The sequence below is a fragment of the Teleopsis dalmanni genome, chromosome 2 (assembly GCF_002237135.1).
Source record: "Teleopsis dalmanni isolate 2A chromosome 2, ASM223713v2, whole genome shotgun sequence".
NCBI classification, from domain to species: Eukaryota; Metazoa; Arthropoda; class Insecta; order Diptera; family Diopsidae; genus Teleopsis; species Teleopsis dalmanni.
This window is the reverse complement of record NC_051847.1, coordinates 160,455,983-160,471,094: the sequence shown is the minus strand read 5'-3', so window position 1 is coordinate 160,471,094 and position 15,112 is coordinate 160,455,983. Positions and strand designations below refer to the sequence as shown.

Sequence of the window (15,112 nt, the reverse complement as noted above, 5' to 3'; positions counted from 1 at the left end):
TTTTCTCCGTGCTTCTTTTAAACCCATTTGCATAATCGCATGCTGTTGCTTTTGGGAATAGAAAACTATTATCGCGTTTAGCATAAAAAAATAAAATATTTTGTCTATTTTAATAAAAATTTACAAATTTATTATGCCACATAAAATCAAAATCATGTTCAGTGAAAGGCTTTTAAAAAGATATTTTTTTTTGAATTTATATTTATAGTTTTGATAATTTGTGGTCTGTTTTTTTTTGAGTTATTGGTCGAAATTATTTTATCAGTAATATATAAAACCTAAATCAATACACCAAACTTAGCATATATCTATTTTACTATGCATCGAAACCGAAGAATACCTTTCAATGAACGAAAATTTATTTTTTGTTTACAAAGTGTATTCTTTATAATATAATAAAAATTTTCGAAAAATTCCGTTCTCAAAATTATTTAAAGTATCAGAAAAGTTGAAAAATTTCAATGATTTCCTCTAGTGTTAGTGAATTTTTTACTAACACCTTTAATAGTTTTCTGAACTAGTGAATAGTACTAGTACTAGTCGCTTATAATCCACTTTACGTGGGTCCAACTGGCGAATTTTAACATTGAGTTGTCATTGCCGATGCCAATTGTACCCGTACGATACACCTACTAGTACTTTCACTAGTTCATAAGCGGTAAAATGATGTTATTTGTCTCCGTATCATACACCGCGACACTAGTCTTTTCAATAGTTCTTGATTTAGATAATAATGAATAAAATGTGCATTTTATTTATTATTATATATATTTATTTTAATATATGTATATATATATATATTGAATATTTTTATATTAATAAATTACTTTTTAGCTGATTGTGCTGTAGTTAAATCAGATCGTCTAGGAATTTAACTGATGATCTACAGATGATGCTGTCTTTAATAAAAAAAAAATTGATTTGTGCGCTATTATTTTAACTGAATTTGGTACTTATAAGGAGTTTTGTCACATTCATTCGTATTTATCGTAGCGTGTTTTAATGACTTATGTATAACGTTTTGTTATTAATTATATTAATTCTAGATATTATAAATTATTTCACATATTTTTGTATTAAATTTTTAAAATTTTTTGCAATAAAATAGTAGTAAAAATGTTAACATTACTTGATCTTCTTCTGGAGAATAAAAGTTAACGAATCGAAAAGTGTACACATAACCTTCACTCTACGACGAGATACCTGCCCTGCCCTTCGTATTAATGGAAAAGTAATACCACAATGCAATGACACAAAATACTTAGGAATGCATCTCGACCGAAGGCTTACGTGGAAAAAGCATATAGAAACCAAAGTAACCCAAATTAAACTCAAACAACAAGAACTAAACTGGCTGATAAATAAAAATTCTAAACTTAATCTCACCTATAAAGTGCAACTTAACAACACAATGATGAAACCCATATGGACCTACGGAATTGAACTCTGGAGCTCTGCTTCTCCATCAAACATTGAAAAACTTCAAAGAACTCAATCAAAAATCCTCCGGCAAATAGTCGGTGCCCCCTGGTATATAAAAAACGCAAATATTCATAGAGATCTTCGAATTGACACAGTGACAGATGTAATTACCAGCAACACACAAAAGTACAAAATCAAACTTAGGAACCATCAAAATCCACTTGCAAGCAACCTTACCCAAAGCGCTGGTACACAGCGACTCAAAAAAAACTATTTAAACCCAGCTATTCAAGAATAACGCCCGACATGGTAACGAAATTGGACGAAGCTAAGGACAATTAATTATCTATTTTTCTTTTTTTCAAATATTTTAATACAGCAATTAGCAGCGAAAATTTATTGTTAGTTCTAAGTTGATTTTTAGAAGATTCAATAAAAATCAAAATAAATTTAAAAAAAAAAAAAAAAAAAAAATTACTTGATCTTCTTCCTTCATAGGTTCACAGTCACCTAAGCATATTTCTAATGTTGTTGTATGTTTTTACATATTCGCCAAATCAACACTCTATTGTGAAAGAGACATAATATTAAAAACAAGAGAACGAAGCATATTGCTTTCAATTTGTTTATACACAACAAGCTTAAGCAGTGGATTTTTGTTTCAACTGATGAATTGTTGCATTACCAGGGGTTGGTTCCAAAATAAATAACTTTAATAACTCTTTTTTTCTTTCTCATTTGTTTTGGTAATAATAGAATGCACTATTAAATTGTGTACAAAAAACTGATTTAACTCATCCCCACGGACTACTCATTTCACTAGTTCCTTTGGACTACTTCGCGTACCTAGTGACATTTGTCTCCTAAAGAACTGCTGGGTTGTGAAGCGCAAACATTCATATGCACTAATCAATATTCCATTACTGACACTGAATATAACATATGATAATATGGAATAACAGCGAATTATACTATACGCCTGAAAGAAAACAATATATCTTTTTACCGAAATTCATATATACTTAATGAAAGTGGTGAAACCAGAAATATTGTTTTCGATAACTGTATCTTTGTTATACTCAAAGAGGAAAGTAAATCTGTTAATTCTAATCTTATAATAGAAATGGAGACGTTTTTTCTTTTGACATAGAAAAACAATTTAAGGACATTTATTTTTATTAATATTTTATCATTTATAGGTTCAAACAGAATCAAAAGGATATAATTTCATCAAAATGCTTCCAATGTGGTTAAGGAGATATCAGAGCTCTTATGGTCATATACTGCACCTTAGCAATACTGATTAGCAGAATTTGCTTACAATTCATTCTCACAGTATAAACTACAGGTTGACAGTTTCGATGGGAAGTCATTGTCCACTAAATTCTGCTATATCAAATTATTATATTTATTCTCACTTTAAGTATATTATTATTCTATTATGTTTTGAAGACCGAATCAAACCGCGCATTTTAATTTATTTATATATATTCTTGCTCATTATGATAGGATGACGATAAATAGCTTGTTTAAGCTAAAACTGTTTTATGGAAATAAATAGAAGTATTGCAATTTGCACAAATTATTCTAAAAACGTAATATACCATTGAGAAAGTGAAATGCCTTTTTTAATGAATATTGAAATAAATCCTGTTAATTGTAATTAGTAGTGCAGCTTGACCGCGCTATAAGCGACATACAATTAATATGAAATGTAGTTCCATGTTGATCACTGTAAAGAAGCGAATCAATTTTTATCTGACAGATTATCGTCAAACCGATGTTTCAATTATGAGAAAGAAACCTACAGATTATATACATTTTTAAGCCCACATACATACTATATATGTATGTCTAAAAAACATATTTTAAAACAAAAATAGTTTTTATTTAAACCAAAACTATCAAATTGGCACAGTTTTATTTGCCAATTTGTATTCTGATACATACTGAATAATTTCTGATATATTGAAATTATTTAAGAGGATATACGAAAATAAATATCCGTTCAAATTTCGTAAATTTATCAATAATATAAACATAATTCTTTGTATGGAGAAATATATTAACAAAAAGTTCAATTTGTAAGTATCATCATCATCAGTATTGTAACTATCATTATCATTTTTAATTAAAATAATTTGTTATCTCTGATGTATAGCTTATTTTATTTTACAAAAATTTCAATTAAATATTTAAATTTGCTACAAGTTTTAGTGTATAGAAATTAACATTCAAACACTAAAGAACCAGACGCATAACTAACACTTGATTCATGCATTTCCTTACATCGACTACTTTGTGCATATTTTAAAAACTTGAAATGCATAAGATAACCTTTTCTTTCCAAAACTTTGATAGCACTCAGCATCACGCCAATTGGGTGACGTCCACATATAGTGTTATTATATTTTCGCAAGTACTCAGTAAATGCATCAGCATTTAATGTTTCTATTATATCCATCCCCTGTAAAATGAAAAATTAATCTATATTAAGAAAAAAAAAGCAGAAAACTCATATAAAATAAAATACCTTTTTATCTAAGTTTTCGATTGATTTATAAATTTGTCCACATGATCGATCATAATACGTGTAACTGAAACGATTACCCCAATGACAAAAATCTGATGATATTATAAACAGATTTTGCGGATCAGTGAAAAAGTCAGCTAATAAGTTCCCATATAACGCTTCTTGATCAGGATTCAATGATCCAACTAGGATTGGTACAATAGTAAATTGATCCTTAAAACTTAAATTTATAGTACATTAAATTATATAGTTTTTTCAACATAGAAGACGTCTTACTTTTCCATAACTTTTGCGATAAATGGCAAATGCATTTCAATGCTGTGTTCATCTTCGTCTGTTTTGGCATCCATCCAGGAAAAAGCTCCAGTCTTTTCTAATTCAGTGTTGGCTGAAAGGAACAGTTTGAAATTGCTGGAAGTGCGGGTATGTATTAAAGTTCTGCATCAAAACATTCGTTTTTGCGGTCATTCGTTACATTCTCAAATGTGTACCATATTCACAAATTATTTCTAAAGCGAATACGAATGAATGAGAGTAAACGGTCCGATGGAATGGAATGTGTGCTGCATTCGTTTCAATGGAGTGAGGGTTGATTTGTTTTCCATAATCGTTTGTTTTGAATTTTAAAATCAAATAAACAAATAATTGAGAGTATTTCAAATACTTTAAGAGTATTTCAAATAATTCTATTTTTGCAAAGAAATATTTTATATATGTTGTGTGCATTCGGTTGCCTGGGCAAAAGTAAAAAAAGGTGGATGTGCGTAGAGATTTGCAATAAATGCAACAACAAAGTATGTAAATTAGGTTTAATTTTTTATTAGTGGCACGCAGGGACCGAAAATAACAGTTATTTTAAAATTTTTTATGAAAAAAAGCAGCAATAAAAAGTTGTCTAAACTCTTATTTAAGTAAATAGTTATCATTCTAATAACTTTTATCCTTAATATTATGCATGCTTTTTATATATGAGCTTTTTAAAATAAAACTCAAAAAATAATAATTAAATTTGATTTTTATTATATTCATCAAAAATAATAATTATTATATGCCTTTTATTTTTTTCGCGCAGAAATAACTCTTAAAATTTGCTTCTTATTTTAAAACGCACAAATAACTGGTATACTTGCGTTATATAATATAAAAAGCAAGAGTATCGCGCAAATTCTGCGCGATATTTTTAAAATGAAAATATGAAATGCAATTTTCATACAAGGTAGTTGTTTTTGTAATTCCATAGAAAATGTTTTAAAAGGTTGGTGCAGGTAAAGATTTAGTTTAGTTTTTTGTTTTTGTATTTTGGATTCATATTTTTTCTTTATATTTTATTTTTATGAGTACAAATTTGTATGCAAAATACAAAAACAAAAAACTGAACTAAATCTTTACCTGCACCAACCTTTTAAAACATTTTCTATGGAATTACAAAAACAACTACCTTGTATGAAAATTGCATTTTATATTTTCATTTTAAAAATATCGCGCAGAATTTGCGCGATACTCTTGCTTTTTATATTATATAACGCAAGTATACCAGTTATTTGTGCGTTTTAAAATAAGAAGCAAATTTTAAGAGTTATTTCTGCGCGAAAAAAATAAAAGGCATATAATAATTATTATTTTTGATGAATATAATAAAAATCAAATTTAATTATTATTTTTTGAGTTTTATTTTAAAATGCATATGATAACAGTTATAAGATGATTTTTATTTTTTTTATGATAACTGTTACGGTCCCTGGTGGCACGCAATAATCCAAAAATGCTTAAACAGGTAGATCTAATGCAAAGGGTAAACTATGTGTACTCATATATTTCTATATATATTGTATAGATTTTTATATAAATATGAATATATGGATTTTCAATAACACAACAATCTTAAAAAAAAAAATTAAGTCAGGCGATGCTAAACATTTCATTTGTATATTAAATTAAATTAAATTAAGTTAAAAAGCTAACTAAAATTACTATAGAGTACTATTTTTTCTCCTATTTGTTGTATCAAAACTGTAAAAAAACCCATTATAATTTTTTAAATAAATTTTTGTTCAAAATTTTTTTTATATTTCATAAATATATTAAGTCATATTATATATGTAATTAGCTTAATTATAAAATTAACAAATTAGTATTGTCAACATTTTAAATAATATTTAATTAATAAAAAAACTTAAATAAATCAATTTGTGTCTTATTATTTAAAAACACATAAGTTCATTTTGCATGAATTGAAAATCAAATGCTTAGAGTACCTTTAAATACTTCAACTACTTTGAGAATGTTTAGAGTTAGAGTACTCCAAAAAAACAAAACTAATATTCATTTCATTCCATTTTGTTTTTACGCGTATTCATTCGTATTCGTTCGTTGAGAGTGAGAGTATGCTACCATTCTCAACACAATAGAATGATTTAAAACTGAAATCAAATGCGTGCATGCAGTACTTTAGTATGTATACATTACTTACTTTGAGTATCAATATTGAGATCATACAAAGGAGTTGTGTATGTTTTAGCTGTAGTTAACGCACAACCACGTAATCGCACGTGATGGGAAGGGCCTAATATAAATATCCGTTTCCTATAAGTAAAATAAAAGATTTTTCGAAAATAACTCATTGTCTTTAATTATAATACTTACACAACAGCTGGACTTACTTGTCGATAAGCAAATGCTCCACACTCACCGCAATACGCGTAACCCGCATGACTATTAAAAAGATATTTTTAAACAATATTAACAAATGTTTGAATATATTTACGGTGCAATTATTGCTCGTGCAGGACCATGAAGTAATTCTGCCGTATTCAACCACACATCAAGTTGTTGAGAAAGTTCAGCACCTATATATATAATATATTAATTTAAGTAATATATTAGAAAAAGTTCCAAGAAATTATATTGCCTACTATGTTGTTTACCCTGTTCCTAACATAAATCTCTTAAATCATAAATCATAAACCTCTTAGAAACTACAACTTCTATATTGGATTCGATAAATATTAGAAATTTTAAGTTAAATATACTGTTAAGTAATTAACGAAACTTCGGAAATGACTTTCTATTAAACAAATTTAATATTTGTTTAAAGAAAACCCACACTCATATTGATATGACACAGTTCAAGAATTTTATATAACTCGCTTCAACTACAACAAAAAACCACCAGATAAATTTAAACAATGTCCATAGTTTTTACGATGACTTCGTCATGATCAACAATAAATTTTAGGCGTACTTGAAATTTGCTTGGTAACTTGGTACAATAATAATATGAGAAACTTAAGAAAGCTTTTAATTTTTATAAAGTAAAATTAAAAAAAAAAATTCAGAAATTGGGTGAAACTTGTTCTTTTATATAATTTTTTATATCTTCAATATTTTTTATTTATTGTTGTATTGACTACTTAATATTCTAAATTAAAATTAATATCTGTGCAACAATGCAAAATAATAAGAATCAGCTGATGTTTTCCCCCAAGTTCATTAACTTGTGGACGCATTGTAATTTCATAAAAAAACAAATACTGTTAAATTTTGTCGTTTTACAAAAAACGTTTGAATACCCCTATTGTTGCATGGATTTGTACATATCAATTACGTTGATCAATCTAAATATTTCTCCAATAAGAATATTCGATTAACAAATTTTACTCTAAGTATTAAAAAAATTTATAAATTTATATAAAATTTATACAAAAGATAAATCCGTTCAATGTATATATATTAAAACAAATTGTATATAATTTAAATCTGTATATAGAAACATATTTTACACAAAACTGCTGGTATAATTTTGGACTCAATATTTTGATGTTATCGATTAAACCTAAGGAACATTCTGCTGCATTATTAATAACACTTACCAGAGCTGGAATACCAACTTCCTGCATGAGTTGCTTTTCTAGACGACATTCTAATTTATTTAATTTTTATCTTTGTCTCATATATTGTATTGTACTAAAAACGAAATAATCATTTGCAACAGCAAACATTGAATGAAGTGCAAGGTAGTTATGTCGTGTTTACTTTTGTAATCATGCTTACAATCATGATTGTGGAAATTTTATAGCTATTTGGTGTTCCCAAAGTGTTATTTGATTTTTCGAGCTATATGTTATGATTCCTTGTTTTTTCTTATTTATTTATTAGAAATCATATATTGCATTATTATAATTAAATGAATCTAATATGTATATATATATATCTCACGCACGCGTTTTTTATATATTTCTGCCGACCTCCTCACTTCACTTGCATGCTTCTTCTTATCACAATAAACAGCCGATCACATCAGTAATGCCATATTCGTTACGATTATTGTTTTTTATATCGTAACAGAAACATATGGCGTTTTCGGTAGGTAAATCCCTGGGTAAATTTTTTAATCGAGATTCGTTTTTTGTGCCATTTTCGATTGGCAAATCTATATACACTCGAGATTAATGTATAACACTCTATATATTTAGCCAGTGTAACAAGATTTCCTTAAAATTAACTGCTATTTTATATGATTTGACAAATAAAGAAGTGTGGTTCGTTTCCAAATGTGCCCAATTTGTTTGTTTATGTATTTGGCTATAATTTTGAAGAAAGATATAAAATCAAGATAATAATACATTTGGGAGCATATGCAAATGAAGGTATGTTTTTCAACTTTCAAACATTTGCAAAAACGGAAAAAAGTAGAAGATTTTGGGTAAATGTTGTGAACAACTACAAAGCAAAATAAGTTACTGTGAACAGTTCAATTCAATTTGTTTATTTACTAACACTACTACAAAAATTTTAGATTACACTAAAAATGTTCAATTGGTCAACGAAATTTAACACATCTAAATTGAATTCAGAGTTATCTATTGAAAATGCCAACACTAACCCCCTTATTCGGTGTTCTTGACAAATTCACTTGTCAGGTTTATATAAAAAAAAGCTGTAAAAAAGCACTTCTCTTGATAAATTGTCAAGTTGTCATATGCTCTTGACAAATACAAGGTTGCTGATGAAAATTATAATAAAGTAAAACGCTTTATTTTGTTAATTTTTGTTTTATTTAATAAAACATAAATAAAAAATGCGAAAAGAACTTTAAATTTTTGTAATTTTATTTTAGTTCAATATGGCCACCTCTAGCATGAATTATGGCCTTCAAATGGCAAATTAAGCTATCGCACGCCACACGAATTTTGGTAGAGCTTACCTTAGTTTGTAAAATACCAGAAATCTAAGGGGTTTATATCAAATGAACACGGTGGCCATTGTGTTGTTGAAATAAAACACGGAACGTTATTTCTCAACCATTCTTGGAGGACGCGTGCTTTCTGCGATGGTGCTGAGTCCTGTTGGAATGTGCCACTCCTGCAACCGAAATGCTCATCTGTTTTTCAGGCATTTTTTTTTTTGGTTGACGCGTGTTTTGTGCGATGGTGCTGAGTCCTGTTGGAATGTTCAACGCCTGCCACCAAAATGCTCATTTGTCCAGAGCTTTAATACTCCCTCTAAAATAATTTCCCGATACCATCACCATCGGTGGCACCTGTTTTCTGGTGGCCAATCGTATGTTTTCAATGGATCTCTCTGACATGTGAACTCAATAATTTTGCTTTTTTACGTAGTGTTCAATGGTGACTCATCAGAAAAAACCAAATTCGGCAACCCACTACATTCGACCAAACGAACTAACCCTTTGACTCTTTCGATTCTAACTTTTTTTGTTCATCAATGAGATCATGCACTTTGTTTTACTTCAATTGTTTTAGTTCAAGCATATTTTTCAAAATGTTTTGTATCCTTTCTCGCGATACGTTCAACTCCTTTGCCATTTAGTTGACATTTGATAGATCTCGAAATATCGGAACTGAACTAACCCTTTTGATGTTATTTCTAACCTTCCTGTAGAAAATTGCCTTACTTAATTCTAATGCTCTTAGAAAGATTTTTAAATAATTTCCCTAACCCAATGATCACTAAAATCTTGGAAAAAAAAAGAAATTAACAAATTAACCAGAATATCCAAACCTATAAAATTGTTGTATACGTCGCTGAACTTTCAAATCAAATTTCAGCATCTAATATATGTCACAAACAACATTATAAAACAAAATATAGGATATAAAGCACAATGTAGACGCTATACTCAAACACCAAAACAAAAATTAACACTTTGAATAAACACAATGTGGGTTATCAAATCAAATTCAAAGGTGACGGATCCAACATATGCAAACAAGTATTTGTTGGTAAACAAAATCAAATTGAAAACGCGAATATTGAGTTCAACACACCACTGGCTTTATTTTGAATCAGATCAAAACATGAGTCGGACCTAAATAATGTAAAGTTGTTACACCAAGAAAATATCCAACAAATACGTCCTACAAACTGCCCTACAAACTCCTAGTTATAACGTACTCATTTATAAAACTGATTTACTACACTGTATAGCTCAGGTGTGTGAAAATACCTTCAACAAATCCGGAAGAGGATAAATATTGCTGCATTCTATTGGTATTACATAGTATCCTGATGATGACTACATAAGGGACAGAGCCCTGAATGTGAATTGTTGAGGTCGCAAACAAAACTAAATAAGGGTGAAAATTATGCATAAAACAAAAATTCAAATGATTAAATCTATGACTAAATGTGCAATGTAATTTGTCATCACATATTTGTTTCTGTCGAAGTAAACGTAAATACAATGTATTTTTAAATTGGATAAGATGTCGTGTATTCTTGTTTTTTATTTCAATTGTATAAATACACCATATATTCGCTCTACATTATACATAAGTAATTTGTTTTGGTGCGCCGCGAAACATAGTAGTACCAGATTCCCGCACCCTAATATTTATAACGCCGCCTATGCAGAAACGAAATCAAAAAAGGCGCGAGTGAGAAGAAATCAAAGTGTAAAGAAACAGGAATGATACTCGTAAATTTTATTAAAAACTTGAGCGTCTGAATTAAGGCTTTAAACATGGAGCATCATCCCGAAAGTGTACTGAAAATATGGAAAGAACTACATTCTGGAAATGATAATATAAATTCCGCCTTTGGAGAAATGTTCTCGGAGAATTGTGAAGGTCGGCGGCGATGTGCCTATAGTTAGCATGTATTAGCTTATCTTGCTGCATATGATTTGTATGCTCATCGATTGGAGTCTCAGTATCCTCTGTCTTGTCTTGAAAAAAGGCGACGGGATGATTACACCAAATATCGCGGGATCAGTCTAATATCTGTCCCATCAATGTACTTTCGACTATATTTTATGAAAGGTTGAAGTTTCCAGCCAACTCATTGATTAAGCCTTATTAGTAGCTCCAAGATTGATCAGATATTTATTATTATTTTCTTAGTGTATTTAAAATGTATTTATCTACAATACAATGGGTAAAGACACCACTCTTAGTAAGAGCATAGGGCGGAGACGATTTTTCATAATTGTCTGCCTTTTGCCAAATTTCGTTCCATTACCAAACTGCCGATATGAAGCTTGGATAGAGCACAGTCAGGTAACTCGTGGGCGGCCATATCAACGCTTAACTTAGAGGTTCCACTCAAAGGTAATTTTCGAAATGGCGGTGTTGGCTCTCCGGAGAGCGTGTCCAATCCAACGCCACTTCCGGTTTTTAAACTTGAGTTCTATTAGTACATTTTTGGATATGGCGAAAAGTTTGTTGTTTGAGATTAACCGTGGCTAGAAAATTTTAAATATACGACGGAGACTTTTACTGACAAATACTTGCAGTTTGTGCTGGATGCGTTCTGTGACTTTTGCCGATGAAAACAAATAATAAATTGTTTTCGCTCTACATTTTATCCACCATTTATGTAACTGCACTAATTAAATTGCATAACTTTGTAGAAAGCACAAAAAGGTGCTTTACATATAGTATGTTAAGTAAACAATATGCATAACAAATGTATCTATAAAACGGATGGCTTTGAAAAATAAAAATAGGCAACCTCAAAAGTTGACTTTCGTTGAACTTGTGTTTCCAAATGAAGCTGTGGTTTATAAGCTCGTTCTAACTTGAATCACGGCAAGTGTTTCAGTTAGTGTCACTTAAAAAAATAAAAAGTGAAAAAAAACCTACTTGTGGAAAAAGACGATTAGTCATCACTTCTAATTTCACAGGCACGAGTTCTAATCCTGGCACTTGTAGTTCAAGCAAATTATATATGGACTATAAATTAATTAAAAACAATTTCGAATATTTCCAAAGGCCACTGATAATAAGTACTAGGGAATACTCGAAACAGCTTTGTATGGTCAGCCAAATTTCAATAATTTAACTAAATCTTTATATATGTACTTTCTTTCTTTGCTAAACCCTCTAAATATATAATACTTTGATTTTGTATACTCATACTAAACAAAGCAAATGCAAATCATATGTTTGAACCATTTTAAGGTGTTCGTGGAAACATTTTTAATCAAAAAAACGAAACAGATTAATCACATTTTACATGCAATTTACATTAAACAATTCAGCAAAATCACAGTAAAATAATACTTACATATGACATTCTATTGAAAATATATGCAAAATGAATAACGTTTGTCGCATTTTGGGTACTAGGTATATATTTTTTCATTGATAATCAATTAACAACTTTACTTTTAATTTTCGAAAAACAAGTAAGTGAAAATGTTTTAAAACATAACAAATGTTCGAACTATATCAGCACGTCTCAACCCTTTGAATAGAGAGGTTTTTATCGAACCCTGACTGCAATGGACTGTTGTTTAATTGAAGCGGGTCTTCTTTATTTTTCCTCCTACCTTTTACTGGTGGCGTGTTATGCTTTAGCCTAGGAATGTGTAACAAAATTTCTAATAACTCCGGTTTTGCTGGAACATCTGTATTCTCCAGGAATACTGGTTTTAATCTTTCGATTGAAAAGTTCAACTTTTTGTCACCTACTTCAATTGTGAAAACTCGTTCACTAATTTTGTTCAAGACTTTATACGGTCCTGTATATGGTGGTTCTAGTGCTTTTCTAATGTGATCTGTACGCAGAAAATGTGTGAGTAATTATTGAGTTTGTTGTATATAAAAATCGGCCTGTTGCTATGATGTGCTGCTGGCATTGGTCGTACTTCACGCAAATATTCACGAAATTTGTTCAGGAAATTTGATTGATTAGAAGGCATTGACGAAGATGATTGAGTATTATGTTCGAAGAATTCGCTAGACAGACAGAGGTTGATACCATAAATAAATAAATCTCTACAGCATATGCTCCTACGTCTTCCTTCACTGATACTCGTAGCCCTAAAAGAACTGATGGGAGTAATTGGAGCCATGTATGTTTCGGTCTTGCCATTAGTGCTGCTTTTAGCGTTCGATAAAACGTCTCTACCATGCCATTCGCTGCTGGATGATAAGGCGTAGTGCGGATTCGTTTGGTTCCTAACAGGTTAATCAAAGCTTGAAACGGCGCGCTAAACCGGGATACCCAGCTACTGTATCTGCGGTCATTTCTTTTAATGGTGTCACTTCTGGCTATCGGCTAAAGCTTTTAATCATCGTAAACGCGTACCTATAACCCTGACACTCCGGTAATGTAATTAAATCCAGGTGGACATAGTCGAATCGCTGATCGGTTTTCGGCTTGACTTCATTCTGTTGTGACTTTGGATTGCTGACAACCTTGACACTCTCGAACCCATGTTTTTATGTCCTTTCGCATTGATGGCCACACGTAATTTGATGTTACGATTTGGTGCCTTGTCTTAACTGGCACGTAGTGACCTCACAGTATGTCTCCGTAGTGACATCACAGTTCGATTGCAACTGCAATTTCTCCGGTTGCAATTTCGTGCTTGTGGACAACAACTGTTTAAGCTCTTCATCATCTGAAAGTTTCTGGTATAGCTATCGAGTTGATCCGCGAGAGTGTGTCTGTTATTATATTGTCGTCGCCTGACACATGTACGATCTCGATCGTGAATTCTGCTATGTAGCTCAGATGGCGTGATTGACGAGAAGATACCTTGTTGGCTTTCTGCTGAAAAGTGAACGTCAACGGCTGGGAGGTGCGTTATCGAATGTCGCACTTATCTGCGACAACGTTTTTAGTTTTCCACTGTTGGTGTTGAGGTGTGATTTCCAGCTGCCTTGCTAAAATCACATGGTGGAGTGCATTTATACGCCCTGCACCCAAATCGTGTGTGGTAACTGCATACTTTGTTTCTAACATTACTCTGCCTGCAATCTCTTCTTTTGTGACGACGGTGCGCACTTCTACAACGACTACTAGGTTTTTATTGTGTCGTTATTTCACCCAAGCTGCATATAATTTGCTGTACTGCTGTCTCTAATATCAGTATTCTCGCTACTAATGGCGATGACGATTGATTAAAATGAGTGCCAGTTGTTGAAGTTGCAGTCATATCGTATTGTGGTGTTGGTATATTGTTCATGATACGGTCAGCTAATTCAGCCATGCTTTCTAAATCTCCAGCGTCGCATGCAGACAAAATGCATCTAACGTCGATGGGCAAAGCAATTGTGACGGTCGTTTGTCTGACAGCTCTAAGTTTGTCAGCAATTTAATGAGTAGCTTTTGCTTTGACTCACCAAAGCACCAGATCAATTCTTCTTTTAATGTTGTATATTTATCGGACACTGAAGGCTTCTTTGCGATATCTTCTATTTGGTCAAGACTATTTGCGTCGAGTGTCGTAATAACCGTGTAGTATTGATGTTATTGATGTTACGTCTGATGTTATTCTATTAACATGCAGTAACCCGTCGATTTGCGTAAACCATAATTCAGGATCAGAATGAACGAAAGAAGGTAGCTTGAGCACGCCTATCCATCTACGTTCCGTCACTGTACGGCTTGAGTAGGTGCTGATAGAGCTGCCAAGTTTTGCTGACTGCTTTCTGTCATGCTCATGATGTAAGTCGCCAACGATTCCAATTAAAAAAAAATTGTGTGCCAAATTTTGTTTTTTGTACCTCTTTACTTATTCAGTCGTAAAGACGAATTTTGTTTTTGTATCTCTTCAATTATTTAGTCGTGAAAATGACTTATTTGTTTCTTTTACGTTGATCGGGGTCACCAATTGTGGGTTGCTAATTCCACTATAGCTTAACTTTTGTGTGCGTGCTCGTTACCGGTTGGGATGTAAAAAGAGAG

General features: G+C 31.1%; 1 protein-coding gene across 2 annotated transcripts; it reads right to left on the bottom strand.

Moving 5' to 3' along the window:
* Window positions 1-3,573: 3,573 nt before the first annotated feature.
* Window positions 3,574-7,960, bottom strand: LOC119684608 (protein MEMO1). 2 transcript variants are annotated; one of them, XM_038098685.1, is made up of 7 exons: window positions 7,825-7,960; window positions 6,720-6,801; window positions 6,599-6,667; window positions 6,426-6,538; window positions 4,232-4,343; window positions 3,956-4,175; window positions 3,574-3,889 (listed from the first exon to the last, which is right to left on the bottom strand). In XM_038098685.1, exons 1-7 carry the CDS (start codon window positions 7,871-7,873, stop codon window positions 3,650-3,652), a joined length of 885 nt encoding a protein of 294 aa, XP_037954613.1. In that variant the 5' UTR covers window positions 7,874-7,960; the 3' UTR covers window positions 3,574-3,649. The 2 variants fall into 2 exon arrangements, with proteins under 2 accessions (XP_037954613.1, XP_037954614.1); XM_038098686.1 differs by lacking the exon at window positions 7,825-7,960 and adding an exon at window positions 7,735-7,753 and having other exon boundaries at window positions 6,616-6,667.
* Between the last annotated feature and the right edge of the window lie 7,152 nt (window positions 7,961-15,112).